At 48.4% G+C, this 16,853-nt stretch overlaps 1 protein-coding gene across 3 annotated transcripts in view; it reads right to left on the reverse strand.

Moving 5' to 3' along the window:
- Positions 1-11,743, reverse strand: part of Trappc9 (trafficking protein particle complex 9) — a 466,270-nt gene extending 454,527 nt beyond the window's left edge. For 2 of the 3 annotated variants that reach the window (XM_031345566.1, XM_031345557.1), the window contains exons 1-4: positions 11,482-11,743; positions 7,709-8,301; positions 2,054-2,199; positions 217-345 (exon numbers count right to left, since the gene is read on the reverse strand). In XM_031345566.1, the coding sequence (XP_031201426.1) occupies positions 217-345; positions 2,054-2,199; positions 7,709-8,292 (859 nt within the window). In that variant the 5' untranslated portion in view covers positions 8,293-8,301; positions 11,482-11,743. Of the gene's footprint in view, positions 1-216; positions 346-2,053; positions 2,200-5,525; positions 5,546-7,708; positions 8,302-11,481 lie in introns of those variants that run through there. The other variant, XM_031345575.1, reaches the window with a different exon arrangement.
- Between the last annotated feature and the right edge of the window lie 5,110 nt (positions 11,744-16,853).

The following is a 16,853-nucleotide window of genomic DNA, read 5'->3' on the forward strand; positions in this document are numbered from 1 at the left end:
CAACAAAGGCCTAGAAATCAGTGGTGGGCACTGTACGTAAACCCTCACTGTCCAGTCAGGCCGATAGGCCAGAAGAAGATGCCTCCTTCGAGATTGCACAGAATCCTCCTACCTAGAAACAATCATCAGGCCTAACGAGAAGGAAAAGACAGCACTGGGTGCTGCTCCTGTCCTTAGAGACTGCCATGGGTACAGGCTGGAGAGAGGTGGGCTCACCTGGCCGGTGTCTGTTGGCTGCTTCTGAGGGAAGTGAGTTGCCTTGGATTCTCCGAGCCCCGGTCTTGCCACCAGTTCCTCCGGGATAATGGTAAATGACGGAAGCCGAACACAGCCCTTCCAGGGCAGCTGGGTGGTGAAGAGAAGCGAAGATGATTAGTAAAGTCGTCCTGCAGGGGCTCAGGATGACTTAAACAGTCAGCTCATCTGAAAATGCCAATTTCCCCAAAACAAAGTTTACAGTTAAAGATCACTAGCTGGGCATGGTGGTACATGTCTTTAATCCCAGCCCTGGGGAGGCAGAGGAAGAGGCAAGTGGGTCTCTGTAAGTTCAAGGCCGGCCTGGGTTGTATAGCAAGTTACAGGCCAGAGTGAGAGCATGTACACAGAGACATGCCACCCACCTTCTACAGGCCACGTCAGGGCAGGCAACACAAGAGAATAGCAAGGCTCAGAGTTGAACTGATGGCCTGAATATACAGGGAAAACTTCCACTTGTTCATAGGATCATCAACTTTAGGGTTCTTTTTTTTTTTTAAGATTTATTTATTCTTTCTTTCTTTCTTTCTTTCTTTCTTTCTTTATTGATTGATTATAAGTACACTGTATCTGTCTTCAGACCACCAGAAGAGGGTGTCAGATCTCATTATGAGTGGTTGTGAGCCACCATGTGGTTGCTGGGATTTGAACTCATAACCCTTGGAAGAGCAGTGGGTGCCCTTACCCACTGAGCCATCTCACCAGCCCTTTAGGGTTCTTTTGTTTGGCTTGTTACATTTACTTATTTAATGGGATGGGATGAGGACATGGGCCATCGTGTGTGTGTCAAAGTCAGAGGGCAACTTAGGAGATTTAAGTCTCCCCTTCCACTCTGTTGGTGCTGAGAATTGAACTCAGGTCATCAGGCTTGGCAGCAGGCACCTTTACCCACTAAGTCATTGAGTCGGCCCTGAGGGACCAGCAGTTTTACACACATTGTACTGGACGTCCTACATCAGGCTGTGGAGATGCAGAGCTGTGGAGCAGGAAGAATGCTGGGTTGGAAGCGTTTAACAGTAGGGCTGGGTGTGTGCGCAGTGGTGATGGAGTGCTTGGCTAACAAGCACGGCTCCATCCTAGACAGAGGAGTAAAGGAGACGGGGAGGGAAGAAGAGAGGAGAAGAAGGGGAGGAGGGAGGGAGGGAAGGAGGACAGAGAGAGGGAGGGGGGAGGGAGGAAGAATTTAAAACCAATAGCTCTAAGGTGGGCAGTGGTGGCGCACGCCTTTAATCCCAGCACCCAGGAGGCAAAGGCAGGCAGATCTCTGAGTTGGAGGCCAGTCTGGTCTACAGAGTGAGTTCCAGGACAGCCAGGGCTACACAGAGTAAAACAAAACAAAACAAAATTGTACTACCTCTAAGACAGGACCAAACTACCTCCTGTCATATCCTACACGTGTCTGTGTCATCTGGAATAGCAGCAGACACATGTGGAACAATCTCTTTCTTAAGGTAGCCCTGTACACACTGTACATCCAATTCTCTCACTTGGGGCCATATCTTCATGATCCCCAATGGGTGCAAGAAGAATATGCGCTGGAGTGAAGAGGCAAGGACATGGGCAATGGCAGCCACAGCAGAGGCCAAGAGCACAGGCAGAAGACAACACATGCCTCCTTCAGTAAATGTAGAGCAGGCTGGCTGCAGAGTGAGCAGAGATACGTCAGGGAAATGAGCCCACAGAGCAATCAGCAGGTGCAGCCTGCTTCCCCTCCCTCGCCTCTCTGCATGCTGTTTCCTCATAGTCAAATACCAGTGGACACGTCCACTTATCGACTCATCTGGTCAGACAGTCTTACCCCCTAGCCACAGGAAGTCATTGACTGAGCGCAGGAGCTCCACAGACATGTGGTAGTGTACCAGGGCGTCCTGCAGCATCCCAGCCTGGAGGCACAAGTCCCCAACGTGCTTCCGCATGCGTCCTTGGCACCGCTTCTTATAGTGTCTGGAAGACAAGATTCAAAGGAAACGCCTGGTTACTGCTGTCCTCTCCCCCCAGGCACAGGGCTGAGCATGATGCAGGTGTCTACCACTAACAATGCCGAGAAGCCGTGTTAGGCTCTAAGGTTGAAAGCCAGCAGCAGTCATTGCCAGTCATGTGAGCTGCAGGGGTCCTGGCCTCAAAGCTGTGCTGCCGTGTGGTTTTTATAACGTAGTGTGTAGCTACAACTCCTGCTCCCTACAGCAGGAGCCTTCCCCTCAGACAGCTCCAATTTCAACATTATCACGGAATGTGTGTCTCTGCTTTTAAACAAGTCAGTCATTTCCCCCTTTTAACATCAGCCCTAGGACTATTCCATAGAAAGAAATGTTGCATATCATTGGCCAGCTATCTGGCTGGGGCTCTTCAAACATTGGAGAAGATGTGCTGTGGACCAATGTACAACGCGGAGCAGGCTTACCCTCTGAAAACACTACTAACTCTTTGAACATTAACCAGCTTCAAAGATGCTATTCTTTTATGAGAGCAAACAGCAGGTGTATTAAGCAGAAGCAATTCTGTTCAAGAATGAGCCATAGAGAAATGAGTAAGGTCCTCGCTAAATCAAAGGGACTGGCAGATCCTGAGTTGAAGTGAAGCCATGTCCGGCCCAACTCCATCAGTCCCCGCTGGCTCTCAGACTTAGCTTCTTTCTCTACACTCAGTGCTATTAGAACTAAGGCATGCCTGTGCAAAGGTGCAAAGGAGATGCATCAGCTTTTGTTAGCTTACTCCCTGGTGACCCAGGATGGCCCTGCTAACAAGCAACACTGCCTTGGGCCTAGCCTCACTACCTGAGGGGGGAAAATCACTCTGGGAGCTGGAGATGGCTCAACCAGATAAGCTTCATTCAGTTCCCAGCAGCCACAAAGTAGTACACAGTAGACTGTAACTAACTCCAGCTCCAGGGGATCCAACATTGTCCTTTCCCTCCAAGCACAAGGTATACCTCAAAGAAAGGGAAGTACATAAGTGGCATGTTTGATTGTTCCTGCTCATTATCTGAAGCCATGACCTTGCCAGAGTGACCTGTCCCTTGGGGTTGGGGAATGGAGTGGGGGTTGGTACCACTTCACTACCATTCTGAGCTTGGGACAGAGCTTGGGCACTTAAAGGGGGAGATTTCCTTTTTTTTAGACTCCAAATAAGTTCAAGCATCACAGAGCAGACTCAGTAGAGAGGTCTGACCAACCTGAGCCTCCATCCTACTACATCACCCACTAGCTGTGTGACGCTGGACCAATTACTTCAACGATTAGCCAATGCTGACTCTACAAAAGTAGGCCCGCTGCCCCTACCTTGAATACGTTGGTAATGTGAGGTACCCAGGTCGGGGACAGGGTTGGCAGATAACTGTGCTGGCTTCACCACCCCTCATCCTCATCCCTGGGGAGCACTGAGCCTGCGAATACTCAGGCAGCACAGTAGCTCACGTTGCCTTCTCCCTGGGAGCTACTACAGTCACAGTGACTAAACTAGCCAAGACCTCATCTCCCACTCCTGTGTTGCCAACGTCCTCAGATCCCCCTACCCAACCTTCCATTTGGGTCCACAGAAGGGACAGGACCTTAGCTGGAAATCCCATCCTGCCCCTGCTTGGGGCCCTTCCCTTGAGGATGGCCTCACCTACCTCCTGCCACTATGGCCATCCAAATTGTTCCATACAAACTCCGCCTACAATCCACTACTAGAGGCCGAGTCACTCATATCTGGCCATGGTAGGATTTTCACAATATGGACAGTCAACTCTGCACATGTGCAGCACATGGCAACTGCCCCAGAGCCCATGCTCCTCATAGCCTGCCACTCGGCTTCTGCCCCTGTCCAGCTTCCAAAGGGCTCCTCAGATCAGCTCATCTATTTCTAACGTGCTAGACACACAGCAGGACCGGGCCTGACACACAGCAAGTGCCCAGAGCTGTGGGCCACACTACTTCTAGGAGTCTTCACTAAGAAAGGCAACTTCTCCTTCAAGGAACACCAAGGAGGGTCCTTGTCTCTCACAAGGGAGACCCAGAGGACAGGCCAGGACACAAATATCTGAAGATCCCTGTGACGAGCCTGCTAGAGTAAGCAGATGAGAAGAGGAGAGCTCATGGCCAGCTATTGTCACATGAATAAATGCAGGACCTAGTGAGTGACAGAAAGGCACTGCAACCATAGTAGGACCCCCTGCTGTTTCCCTGCAGCCTAGCCTCCCCGCCCCCAACTCCCTGAGCTGGTGACAATAATTTCCTTTTGCTCCTTCCCAAGCCCTAGAAGGGGAGGGAACCTCTCAGCAAGTCCGACCTATCTCCATGGAGACAAAGTAAATGAAATAGGAAAGCGTTTGCAGTGCGTGGAGGCTCAGAGGCAGTGTTCCATAGCAGCAGGATGCAGAACAAGTCCCTTGCCCTCCAGTCAGGTGAACCAGGCCGGGCTCAGTGGGGACTAGGTCAGCCAAAGATCATTCCTGGAAGGCTGATTTCAGATGCTCAGGGGTCTAAATCTGTGATGCAGCCGAGTGGCATGCCAGCAGCAGCCTCCCCTGGTGCAAAGTGAGCTTTCTGCCTGTATCAGTGAAGAAAGCCTGCCAGGGAGAGCCTGGGCAGAGCTCTGCTTAGTAACACACATCTTCACATGCTTAAGACTCAACAGATGAGCTACAGGGAAGGTCACTGCTTCCTGGCCTTAGAAAAGTCACCCTGGAGCCCTCTTACAGAGAGAGACTGCTGTCCACTTAGAATGAACTCCGTCCTTTCTGGGGAGAAGCTGCTGGAAAAAAAAAAAGGAACAGGGAATGGACCCCTAGAGGAAAAGCAAATAGAGAAGGCAAGAAGCTCCCCCACAGCAGCTCTGCTCCCCACATGTCTGACCTGCAGCCCTGCCACCATGCACGTCCCACAGCCACAGTGACCCGCCGCATGCCTCACTCACTTCCAAGCCTGGGATCAAGCAGGGCTGCACTCTTGGTGTCCCATGTTAAAATAACCCCATGAAAACCTCTGCAGCCACCCGGGTGAGCCAGCATCTCACATCCTCAAAACAAAAGGGAGTTAGTAAAGGCTCATTTGTCACCAAATACTAAAGACCAAAAAGGTCTCTGGAGCAAGTATTTTTGACAAACGTCGAACACCAATGGGTTAGGGGGCTGAGGAAACTAAAATCTAAAAGAAAGAAATTAACAATTAGAGAACTGCTCAGAACACACAGGGAACTAGGCAGCGGTGTTGGCTTTGGCAGCAATGGCGGCAATGGGAAGGGCACATGAGGGAACTAGCCACTTTCTCAGTGGCATGTTCACAGCCTACCTTTTCAGACCCAACAACATACTCACAGGGCGGTATGACAGAAAACAAAGGAAAGAAAGAAAAGAAAGAGGGACAAGCAAAATTAGAAACATACAGGAACAAAAATAACCCCAAGAGCCACACACTACATGTACTAGACCCCTGGTGACACGCCTGTGTAAGTGTGGGACTCAGGTCCATGCTCACCCACTAAGAGGAGGGCTTGCTCTGTGGCTACAAGCACCTTATTGCTACTGGGACAAACCCAAACTGACCGTATGTCTAGACACTTCCCCTCAAGCTACGGACACCATGTCACTTCTCTTTGGACATGTGTGCATAGCTCCCAGGAGGTGCAGGCAAGTGGGAGGCTCTGTCCTCGCTCCAGAGCATCTCAGAAAACAGACTATGGAGTTGTGATGGAGACAGCTGGATGGGCCGGACTGTGGTTTCCCGGCATCAGTACCTCACTCAGACCTGAAGTCTACCTTAGTAGGGGCTTTGGAGCATCAGCTCTGATTCTGTAGCTATCCGGCTTTCTAACCCTGGAAAGCCAGGCCAGGAAACTACAGGCCTGCTGCAAAGGTGAAGGAGAATGGGCCCAAGACACACCAAAAACTTCAGTTCAGGTGAGACATGAAGACTCTTCCCAGACCTTGCCAAATATCACAGGCTATGTGACAGAGCTGCTTTTTGCTTCCAACCCAAAAGGCTGCCCTTGGCCTGTGCTCACTCAATTCCATGACATTTTCATGTCAGACTCACCACCAGAGAGTTGCTCTGTGACTCTAGATAATTCTAGAAGCATACTACTTTGTGGCACACCCACTCTGCAGCAGGCACATTATGTCATCTGGGCCTCACTGGAGATCATGATCTGAATTCCACAGAGGAAGCGGGACAGACTCAATTCTCTGGGCTCCTGCCTGAGAGCATCACACCTTCAAGTGATGCAGCCACACAGAGCTCTCCCTATAGAAAGGGAACCCCTCCTGGCAAAGGCTGCCATCTGAGCTTCTATCTATCTCATCGCTTCTGCTGGCAGCCAGTGGCAAGATGGTGACATGAGCAATGGGCTATGGGCACAAGAAACGGCCTGAAGAGTAAAGCCATAATGGGAAGCCAAGGAAATGCAGGGAACATGGCTAGAGACAAAGCCCACAGTCTTTGTCCTGCTCCATCTTAGAATGCAGAGCATAGACACACGTCCACATATATAGGTGGCTCTTCGGGAGTGCCTGGGTGGTGTTTCTGACCTCCTGCACCTCTGAGATAAAGAAGAGACCAGGGACCTGCAGAATGCCTGGCCTGGGAGGCAGAGAACTAGGCTCTACTCCCAGAGCACAGCAATAACCTGTCCAACTTCAGCATCTCGTCTGTGTACTAGAGCAAACTAACAGAGGAAACACCAGCCACAGAGGCTAATTCAAGTGTCTAATTGCCACATAGTTTGCTTTTGCTTGTTTGTGTTGAGCGGGTGAGGTTTGATGTAGCTCAGAACGGCTTCAAACTCACTATGAAGCCTAGTCTTGTTTTAAGCTCCCAAACCCTCAGCCACCTGAGAGCTGGGATTCCAGGTGTGAGCCACCAGGCCCTGCTCCAGCTGCCGCATGTTACAAAGTAGAAACAGGGCTATGGATGTGGCTCAGTTGACAGAGTGCTTGTCTAGCATGCAGGATTCCCAGCACAGCATTAAAACAGGTTGGGTACGGTGGGGTTCGCCTATAATGCTATTAGCACTTGGGAGGTGAAGGCAGGAGGAACCAGGTCACTCTCAGATACAAAGAGTTGAAGGGCATCCTGGGCCATATGATACACGTCTCAAAAATAAAACAATAGAATAAAAACAGTTAAAATAAACATTAACATTGTTTCCAATCTAACAGTGCCATGCAAAAACTATTCCTGATCTGTTTTATGTTTTTTGTTTTTTGTTTTTTGTTTTTTCAGTATGTGCTGTATGTTTTACACACACAGCTCATCCCAGCTCACGATAGCCTGGTTCCACAGGCAGCGATGGCTGCAAAAGTCCTACCAGGGGATTTGTAACACCCGGGAGTGTATGTTCTGACCCCTAAGGGATTCCTCTTCTTTAGTGGCCAATGGTCCACATTTGAGCTATCCTTGCTGCAGCATTTTTGCCTGCTTTGTAAGGAGGGGCCTAGCCCAGGCCTTCTAGGTCAACCATTCCTACATAAACTTACCTGCTATCTGTGTCTAGTCCCACGAAGTCCTTCTTCTCAAAGGGGACACAGAGAAGAGGGATCTTGTCCCCGGACTTGTCGGTGGCTCTGTCCAGGCGCTTGGACTCCAACACAATGAAAAGGGACTCGATGAAGTCTTCGATGCGCTTCTCCACTGAATCACAGTCATCATAGTTGGGATAGAAGGCCACATCCGGGCGCGGCTGCTCAGCCACATCACCCTGCAGCCCGAACACGAAGAGACGGGAATCGTAGAGTGTGGAGCCGTAGATCTCCTTCTGCACGTGGAACTTCTCAAAGGTCTGTGGCCAGTCTTTGGGCGAGAAGCAGTCGGTGATGGTAATGAGGCCTACCACCTTGCGGTGCGTCTGGAAGTCTCCCCACTCGTTGTTCTCGGGTGGGTAGTGGTGCCGGTACCGGATGAAGAGCGCGCGCTGCGAGTCGCGCACACTGAGCTGGCTCACCGAGCAGATCCGCTTGTAGATCCTGAAGAAGTTCTCCTCAGAGACGATGCCCACGGCCTGGACGACCACCAGGAGGGTCTGGTGGTCCTCTGCACACTGCATGTAGTCGGGGACGCTCATCCTGAGGGCCTGTCCAAAGAGAAAAGAGTCTATGACAGACGTCTCTGCCTCTTCGCAGAGCTTACACCGACACCATTAGCAGTGGTGGACAGAGACATGTCTCAATCTTTATCCTCACAGGCAACCCTGGCTATCACTCTGGGTAGCCACAAGTGATTCACACAGTACCCTCACAAGGCTACTTATCCCTTCCGTGAGAAGCAGGAGTTGAAACTAACTACGGGCCAAATATCCCAGCATTAGTGTGAGCTTTTCCCAGAGACCAGATTTAAAGAAATAGGAGTATCTTCATGAACACTATCCCAACTCTGTTAGACCCCCAGTCTAATTTGAAAACTCAACACACTTGTGGTTAGAAGTCCTACCAGGCAGCCGGGAGGTGGTGGTGCACGCCTTTAATCCCAGCACTTGGGAGGCAGAGGCAGGCGGATTTCTGAGTTCGAGGCCAGCCTGGTCTACAAAGTGAGTTCCAGGACAGCCAAGGCTACACAGAGAAACCCTGTCTCGAAAAACCAAAAAAAAAAAAAAAAGTCCTACCAGGCATCTAACAATGAAACAAGCTATTTATAGGCAAGAATGGCTAAGAAAGTCCTGATATGCTACCAGAGAGCTTATGTAGTTCTCAGGAAAACAAGACCAGGTAGAACTGCTAATGAGGATGTGGTCTTGCTACAGAATGACAAAATATGATCCATGCATGGCTCTCAGGAAGCCAGGGTGTTGGGTTATGAGTTCCTGGTGAGTGAGCCTGGACCACACAGTCACAGCTTCTCTTAAAACAAAACAAAACAAAAAAAGTACCTTTAATGCCAGCCTCTTAGAAGGCAGTGGCTGACAGTTCTCTGTGAATTCAAATCTAGCCTAGTCTACCGAGTAAATTTCAAGCCACCCAGAGCTGCATAGTGAGCCCCCCATCTCAAAAAGAATATTTGTTTAAAAAAAAATAAAAATAAAAAAGAATGACAAAGGAGTTGGAGAGATGGTTCAGTAGTTAAGAAGAATAATGCTGGGGACTGGAGAGATGACTCAGCAGTTAAGAGCACTGGATGTTCTTCCAGAGGTCGTGAGTTCAATTCCCAGCAACCACATGGTGGCTCACAACCATCTGTAATGTGCATCTGATGCCATCTTCTTCTGTGTCTGAAGACAGTGACAATGTACCCACATATATGAAATAAATATGTCCAGAGCAGGGCCAGAAAAACTAAGAAAAAAAAAAAAGTAATACTGCTCTTCTTGGGTTCCAGAGTTCAGTACCCAGCATCCTTAGCACTCTGTTCACAACTCCCTGTCATCCCAGCTCCAGTGAATTTATCACCCTCTTCCTGGTTCTAAGGGCACTGCAGTTATGTGCAATTCCCACACACGGACACAAAAAATAAACAAACCATAACAAAAAATGTCCTAAATTTGACTGAGGACAGTTGCCAGCCTGGAAACCACAGGCTGATGCTTTGAAGGAGGAGAGCTGAGGAGCTGGACACGAACTAGATCACAACAGAGCTGTCAAAAATAATAAGAGCAGGGCATGGCAGCGCACACTTTTAATCCCAACACTTGGGAGGCAGAGGCAGGCAGATCTCTGAGTCTGAGGCCAGCCTGGTCTTCATAGTGAGTTCCAGGACAGCTAGGGTTATGCAGAGAGAGAGCCCCTATCTCAAAAATAAATAGTTTAAAATTACATGAACCTAAGATTTGCCACTTTTAAGCATATCATTCCAAAAACATGAGGAGTATTCAGTGTTGTACAATGTCACCACCATCCTTTTCCAGAACTTTCCATCTTATTGCTCTGAAACCTACTAACTGTTGCTCTGTACCTACTAACATCTAACTCTCCATCCCCACCCTGACCCCCGAAATGATCAATGATAAAGATCGACTGTTAAAGGTCTGGTTCTGGGATAGAGTAGTTGTATAACTGTGAAAATACCAGAATCGCTGGACTGTACAAGGTGCTAGGGACAAAACAGGATCTTGTGCATGTTAGGAAAAGTGCTCTCTCAATGAGCCCTTGCTCCCACCCATCTTTTGACTCTGAGGCTCCTTGCCCAAGCTGGCCTTGAACCATGCACCAGACTCTTTTCTTTTTTTTTCCTTTTCTTTTCTTTTTGGTTTTTCGAGACAGGGTTTCTCTGTATAGTCCTGGCTGTCCTGGAACTCACTCTGTAGACCAGGCTGGCAACCAGGCCTCAAACTCAGAAATTCGCCTGCCTCTACCTCTCAAGTGTTGGGATTAAAAGGTATGCGCCACCATGCCTGGCTTTTTTTTTTTTTTTTTAAGATTAAGTTTCTTGACAATTATCTCCCCACTACCACCATCCCACTAATAGTCTACCATCTAAAACAATTTTAAAAGAAAACCAAACCTCACCGGGAAATCTTCAGGAATATTCCTAGGTTTCCAACGTCATATCCCTGGTGCTACTGTTTGGTAATAACAGTCAAGGCAGATGAGGAAGCAACTGTAGCTCCTTAACTCTACAAAGTCACTGCTTTTAAAGGGGGTGTGTCGGCCTCATACTTTTCCCCTGAATTCAATGGAGCCTGGTTTCAGCTCCCTTAAAGGCCCCTAACACCAGAAAACTCTGCTTAACAATGTAACAAGAGGGGATTATAACAGAGAGGCGAGATCAAAGGCCAGTGCACACTGACACTTCTCCCTAGCTGTCACTGGTGGCAAACTGGAGTTTACAGCGCAAAGATCTCATTCCAGGGAAACTGCAAATTGGGCTGGATTTGAGCCTCTGGGCCGCTAGGGATAGAGCACCCCGTTCGCGACGCAGAATTGTGGGCGAGGGGCGTGGCGCACGGCGTGCAGTGTAGCCCAATTCCAGGTTCCAGAACCGGAAAAGAGAGACGTAGGAGCCGGCCAGCCTGGCCCGCCAGGAGGGGCAGGTGCAGACCATCCCGGCCAAGTGCACGCAGGTCCTTCAGGTGCGCACCCCGCACCCCAGGTGTAGGAGGGGCGCCAAACGACTGGCAACAGGGTAGCAGGTTGTCCCCGGGGGGCAGGGGACCTGGGCAGACAAGGGGACCTGACAGGCAGAGAACCAGGCAAGCAGGGGGCTCATGGGTAGACAGGGGACCCGGACAAGCAGAAGACCCGGGCAGGTGCAGACCGGGCTAAGCCCCCAGCCAGCCCCTCCGGCCAGGAACCCCAACGCGCGGCCCTAGCCGGGCACTTACACAGCGCAGCTGCCCCAAGCAGGAGCCGAGGCCTGGAGGGCAGCGGGACTGAGCAGCCTGGAACCTCCGAACCACCGGCCGAACCGGCACAGCAACTGCGCGTGCGCAAGTCGTGTTCGGACCTGAGATCTGCCCCGGGTTTTCCCGAAGACCTGGAGCCTGAGAGGGAGGCGGAGAAGAAGGAGGAGGGAGAAGAGAGAGGAGGAGAAAGGAAGAAAGGGTGGTGCGGGAAGGCTCTAGAGTGGAAGAAGACTAGTGGAAAGAGAAGGAAGTGGAGGCCCCTTGGGGGGAGCAGAAAGGGACCGGAGATAGGAGGAGCCAGAGGAGGAGCGAAGAGCGCAGAAACCTTTCCTGGGGGAGGTGCCTACGTGGGAACCGCCGGTAACTGACTCCAGGCTGGATTTGCATTTCCCAGACAACACACACCTAAGCAAGACCCCCCCAGCTATCACACGGGTCACACACAGACACATAAACAGGAATGTATAGAGGTTACAGTGTGCATGCATAACAGAGGCTCCGGAAAGAAAAAGACAGGAGACTTTCTCCCTTATGTGCATATAGTATTTTGATTGAAGTTTTTCTACCATATGCATGCATTTCTTTTCCATTAAAAATGCGTTAAAAAAAAATAGTAACGGTTGCCCAGTAGTGGTGGCACACGCCTTTAATCCCAGCAGAGGAAGAGAATCTCTGTGAGTTCGAGGCTACCCTGTTACATAGAGAAATCCTGCCTGGGAAAAAACAAAACAAAACAAAACAAGCCAGGCGATGGTGGCACACGCCTTTAATCCCAGCACTTGGGAGGCAGAGGCAGGCGGATTTCTGAGTTCGAGGCCAGCCTGGTCTACAGAGTGAGTTCCAGGACAGCCAGAGCTACAGAGAAACCCTGTCTCGAAAAAACAAACAAAAAAAAAAAAAAAAAAAAAAAAAAAAAAAAAAAAAGAAAGAAAGAAAGAAAAGAAAAGAAAAGAAAACCCAACAACAACAATAATAGTAAAAGAAAAACCAGAGTGGGCCCCTCAGCAAGCACAAGGGAAGAGTGGTCTGAGTCAACAATTACTTTAAGCTAGCAAACATGTATTTACTATGCATCCACGTTATTTTAGTCCTCCTTCTCCTCCTCCTCCCTCTCCTCCTCCCCCTTGTTTTGTTTTTTTAAGACAGGGTTTCTCTGTATAGCCCTGGCTGTCCTCAAACTTGCTTTGTAGACCAGGCTGGCTTCAAACTTAATAGATCTACCTGTTTCTGCTTCTTAAGTGCTGGGACTAAAGGCATGTGCCACTACTCCCAGCTACCCAACTATAACTTATTTTATGATTCACATTTTAAATAAAATAATACATTCATCTTGTCTCAGCCAGTGGAAAAGAAGAAAACCAATTGGTATTTGGTTTGTGTTTGTGTTCAGGTGTGTGTATGTGTGTGTGTGTGTGTGTGTGTGTGTGTGTGTGTGTGTGTGATGAAGGTCTGTGTGCCAAAAGCCAGGCTCATGCTTAGCACTTACCCATCACATATCCTCAAAGCACAGCTCTGCTGCACACTGGGGTTCAAAAAAGATGTGCCATTTGGCTAGGAGCAAATAAGTGGCTAGTGCTATTTAAGGATTTCAATCCAGGGCATGTCCAACTCCTTCAAAGTTCTTTCTGTTTTAATTTCTCTATAAATAGATAAGATGAGCAAATTGAAAAGTAAAATGGGAAGCTGGCAATAGAAAGCATTGCTTTTTGTGTGCATCCTTTCCCTGTTTCTGATGCACCCACAGTATTATTTCACTGCCCCAGCACCTATGTGGGGGTGAGAGCACCATTATGGAACAGAAGACAAATAGTAAACAGAAGTAAGGTTGGCCTAGAAAAAGCTTGCCACAGCCTGAAGCCACCAAGCTGGAGTGCCCCAGAGTCTTTTACTATCTGTAACATTTCCCAAGTGTCTCCTCTGAAGACTGGGAATTCAAAAATGCATAAAAACTGCCTGTAGGACATTTATGAACAGTTTAAGTGGGGAAAGACTTATAAAATAGTCAGCACTGTGAGGAACAAGTGCCCTTGCCCAAATCCAGACTAGACTTGGTGACAAAGAGTGCACACTACTCTGGGGTGCACAGTATTACCCAAATGTTGCCTAGCTTTTGGTTTTAATTTTTGGTTTTGGTGGTGGTGTTGCATTTTTATTTATTTGTTTTGTTTTGTTTTGTTTAATTGGGTTGGTTGGTTGTTGGTTCTTTGAGACAGGGTTTCTCTGTATAGCTCTGACTGTCTTGGAACTCATTCTGTTGACCAGGCTGGCCTCGAACTCAGAGATGCACCTGCCTCTGCCTCCCAAGTGCTGGGATTAGAGGTGTGTGCTACCACTGCCAGCCTTTCTTTTTGTTTTAAAGACAGATTCTTTGTAAGGCAAAGTAAGTACAGCCATCTTGCCTTGGCCGTACTGGAATTCGCTATGGAGACCAAGATGGCACTCAAACTCATAGAGATCCTCTTGCCTCTGCCTTCTCAGTGCTGGGGTTAAAGGCACGTGCCACCACACCTGACCTTCATTACTTTCTTACAAGTATCTTTCCTTCTCTTCCTCTTTTATGTTCACGTCTCACAAGAAAGCCTTGCTTACTGGCCTTATCCCATCCCAGTATCCTGTTATTTAAAAGCCCTCCAGATGCATGGACTTAGTCGCGTACACAGGCTGCCTCTGATTTTTTTTTTCCACCCTGAGTCAAACTTCTGACTTGGAGGAGGGGCAGTGTCTCTCCAGAAAGCCCTGGCAAGCACCAGCTGCCTCTCTGTCCTTAAGCCTTAGCCTCCTCAAGGTACTTGTCATCTTGAAAGTGGACCATCCCACTTTATATACACAGTCCTTTCATCCTTGTATTCACACCAGGTCACAAGAGAGTGTCGGATAGACGTAGAGGCTTTGATGGCACCTTTCTTCTAACGGAGCCTGAGGTACCAAGTGATGCTAGACTGAGTGGCATAAACAGTGATATTTACTGATCAGTTCTGGAGGATAAGAGTGGGCAGGTAGGGTACCAGCAAAGTGAGATTGTCCTGGGACACTAACTATGATTGAAATGTGCCCTTGCTATGAAGAGTGGCCACCTCTGATACATGTAGAATTCCTATGGCAAGTTGATGGCATTGTTTAAGAATGACTGGGTCTTAACTCAATTCTGCATAAGGATATCATTTACAATGTGCAAAAGTAAGATAGGACTAGTTACTAGGAACTACAAATACCAATCACCAATTTTTATTATGTTTTATGAAGAAGTGATTAAATATGTGCAGCTATTTCTCCTATAGAAAGGACCTTGAAAGTTTAATACACCATTGCAGTAAGTAATATGAAATTATTTGTCCACACTAATACCGTAAACAAGAAAAAAAGAAATCTGCCCCAGAGACCTAAGACCTATGTGTTAATCTTTACAATGAGGTACTGAGGGGGAGGTAACGTCATCCGACAGTGATTAGAGGTAGTTCCTTTAGGAGATGATTAGGATTAAGATCCTTGGTGTGATTAGGATTAAATATTAGTGACATTGTAAGAAGAGGGGGAGAAGACAGACAGACAGACACAGAAACAAGCCCACTCCCAGTCTAGTGTGGTGCTCTATGCCACATGGAATGCTGCCAGCAAAGCCATCGCCGGATGGAGCCACTTGACCTTGTCCCCTAGGGTACTTAAGATAAGCCACCGTTTGTAGAGTTTATCTATGCATGGGTATTAAGCCAGCAGCAAAGTTAAAGCACTGATAGGACCTATCTCTGGATTCCAGACTGCTAACTTCTTGTATCTTCCTAGTGGACTGACTCAGCTAGACAAAGACTCTTGCCTCTTTGAAGGACACTAATCTCACCAGTGAGGTCAGAGCCCTTCTGAACTTATCTACCTCCCAAAGACCAGACCTCCTAAACCCATCCCATAGGGAATTAGCTTCAATATAGGAATCTGGGGAGAACAGGTTCTAGACCTTGTCTGGGGAGAAGATAAGGGTGCCAAAGAAAGAAGGAAAGAAACAAGACATGCCACGCCCACTCATCTACTCCAGTTAAATCCGAAAAATCGGGGGTAAAAGCCTGATTAAGGATGAGAGGCATTATGGCTCCAAAGGGGAGCTTGTGCCTCCTGGGTATTGAGTCGCTGGCATCTCCTAACTCAGACGTGTTCCAGATTAGTCTTTCCAATCGTCAACATGCCCTCTTATTTAGGCATAAAAGGTACCTCAAGAAATGATTCGTAAATGGCTAAGTCTGGGCATTGTTTCCTGGCCAGCACAACGTTTCCAACCTATCCTAATTTATTTCCAAGCTGTCCTTAGCTTGGAATTTCTCATGAGGAATCTGCCTTATCAGACAGGTTTTCTTCAGAGTTAGCAACAGAGGTCAAGCACATTTCTTAGGGCAGCCCCACAAAAGTCAGAACTGTTTTACATACTAGAGAGTAATCGAAGGGCTTCCCTACTCAAGGACCTTAGCTAGAACTGTTAGATGCTTCCTGGTGCTTGCCTCCAGCAAGACCCAGAGAATTAGCAGGAACTGCTAGATTGCAATCTCCTGGTCCTTGCCTCCAGCAGAACCAGAGAATTAGCATAGGAATACCAAAATAGCCCCAGCAGGAAGGGCTCCACTGCTCTTCTGCCTGCTTCACACCTGGCTACCTGATCCTACAGACCTTGATGTGACTTACCTACCTGACCTCAGTCTTGCACTCTGATCCTATTGACCTTGCTGTAACCCTTGCCCTCCTATGTGACTCTTGTCATCTGCCCTGCTTGCTGTATGCTATTTAAGCCTGAATTTCACCTTGTACAAATACATTCAGATTCACCACACTCTTGTGTCGAGTCTGTCTGTCATCCACTGACTTATTGCCCACCTGACCAGAACTCTCATCCCAAAGAAATTGGGGTCCCCACAACGAACCAAGTCCGTGGCACAGACTCTGCTTATTTCAAAACAAACAAAACAAAACGTTCACCTGAGCTGGATGACCTGATCCCAGAGCACACGGAAGGGAAAGCTGATTCCCAGAAGCTGTCCTCTGATCCCCACTCAGGCTTCAGGGTGTGTGCTCACTCGCGCATTCTCACCTCACTCACACAATAAGAATAATAAACTATTTTTAAAAAGAAAATAAAAGGCAGAGTTGAAGTGCATGCCTTCAATGCCACCATCGACTAAATGAAGACAATTGCTCGGAAGGGCTGTTACTGGGACTAAACAAAATAAAACATAAGAAATCAATTTGAGCCAGGCAGTGGTGGCACACACCTTTAATCCCAGCACTTGGGAGGTGGATTTCTAGGTTCAAGGCCAGCCTGGTCTACAGAGTGAGTTCCAGGACAGCCAAGGCTACACAGAGAAATCCTGTCT

This window comes from Mastomys coucha, unplaced genomic scaffold (assembly GCF_008632895.1).
Source record: "Mastomys coucha isolate ucsf_1 unplaced genomic scaffold, UCSF_Mcou_1 pScaffold11, whole genome shotgun sequence".
In the NCBI taxonomy this organism is placed as follows: domain Eukaryota; kingdom Metazoa; phylum Chordata; class Mammalia; order Rodentia; family Muridae; genus Mastomys; species Mastomys coucha.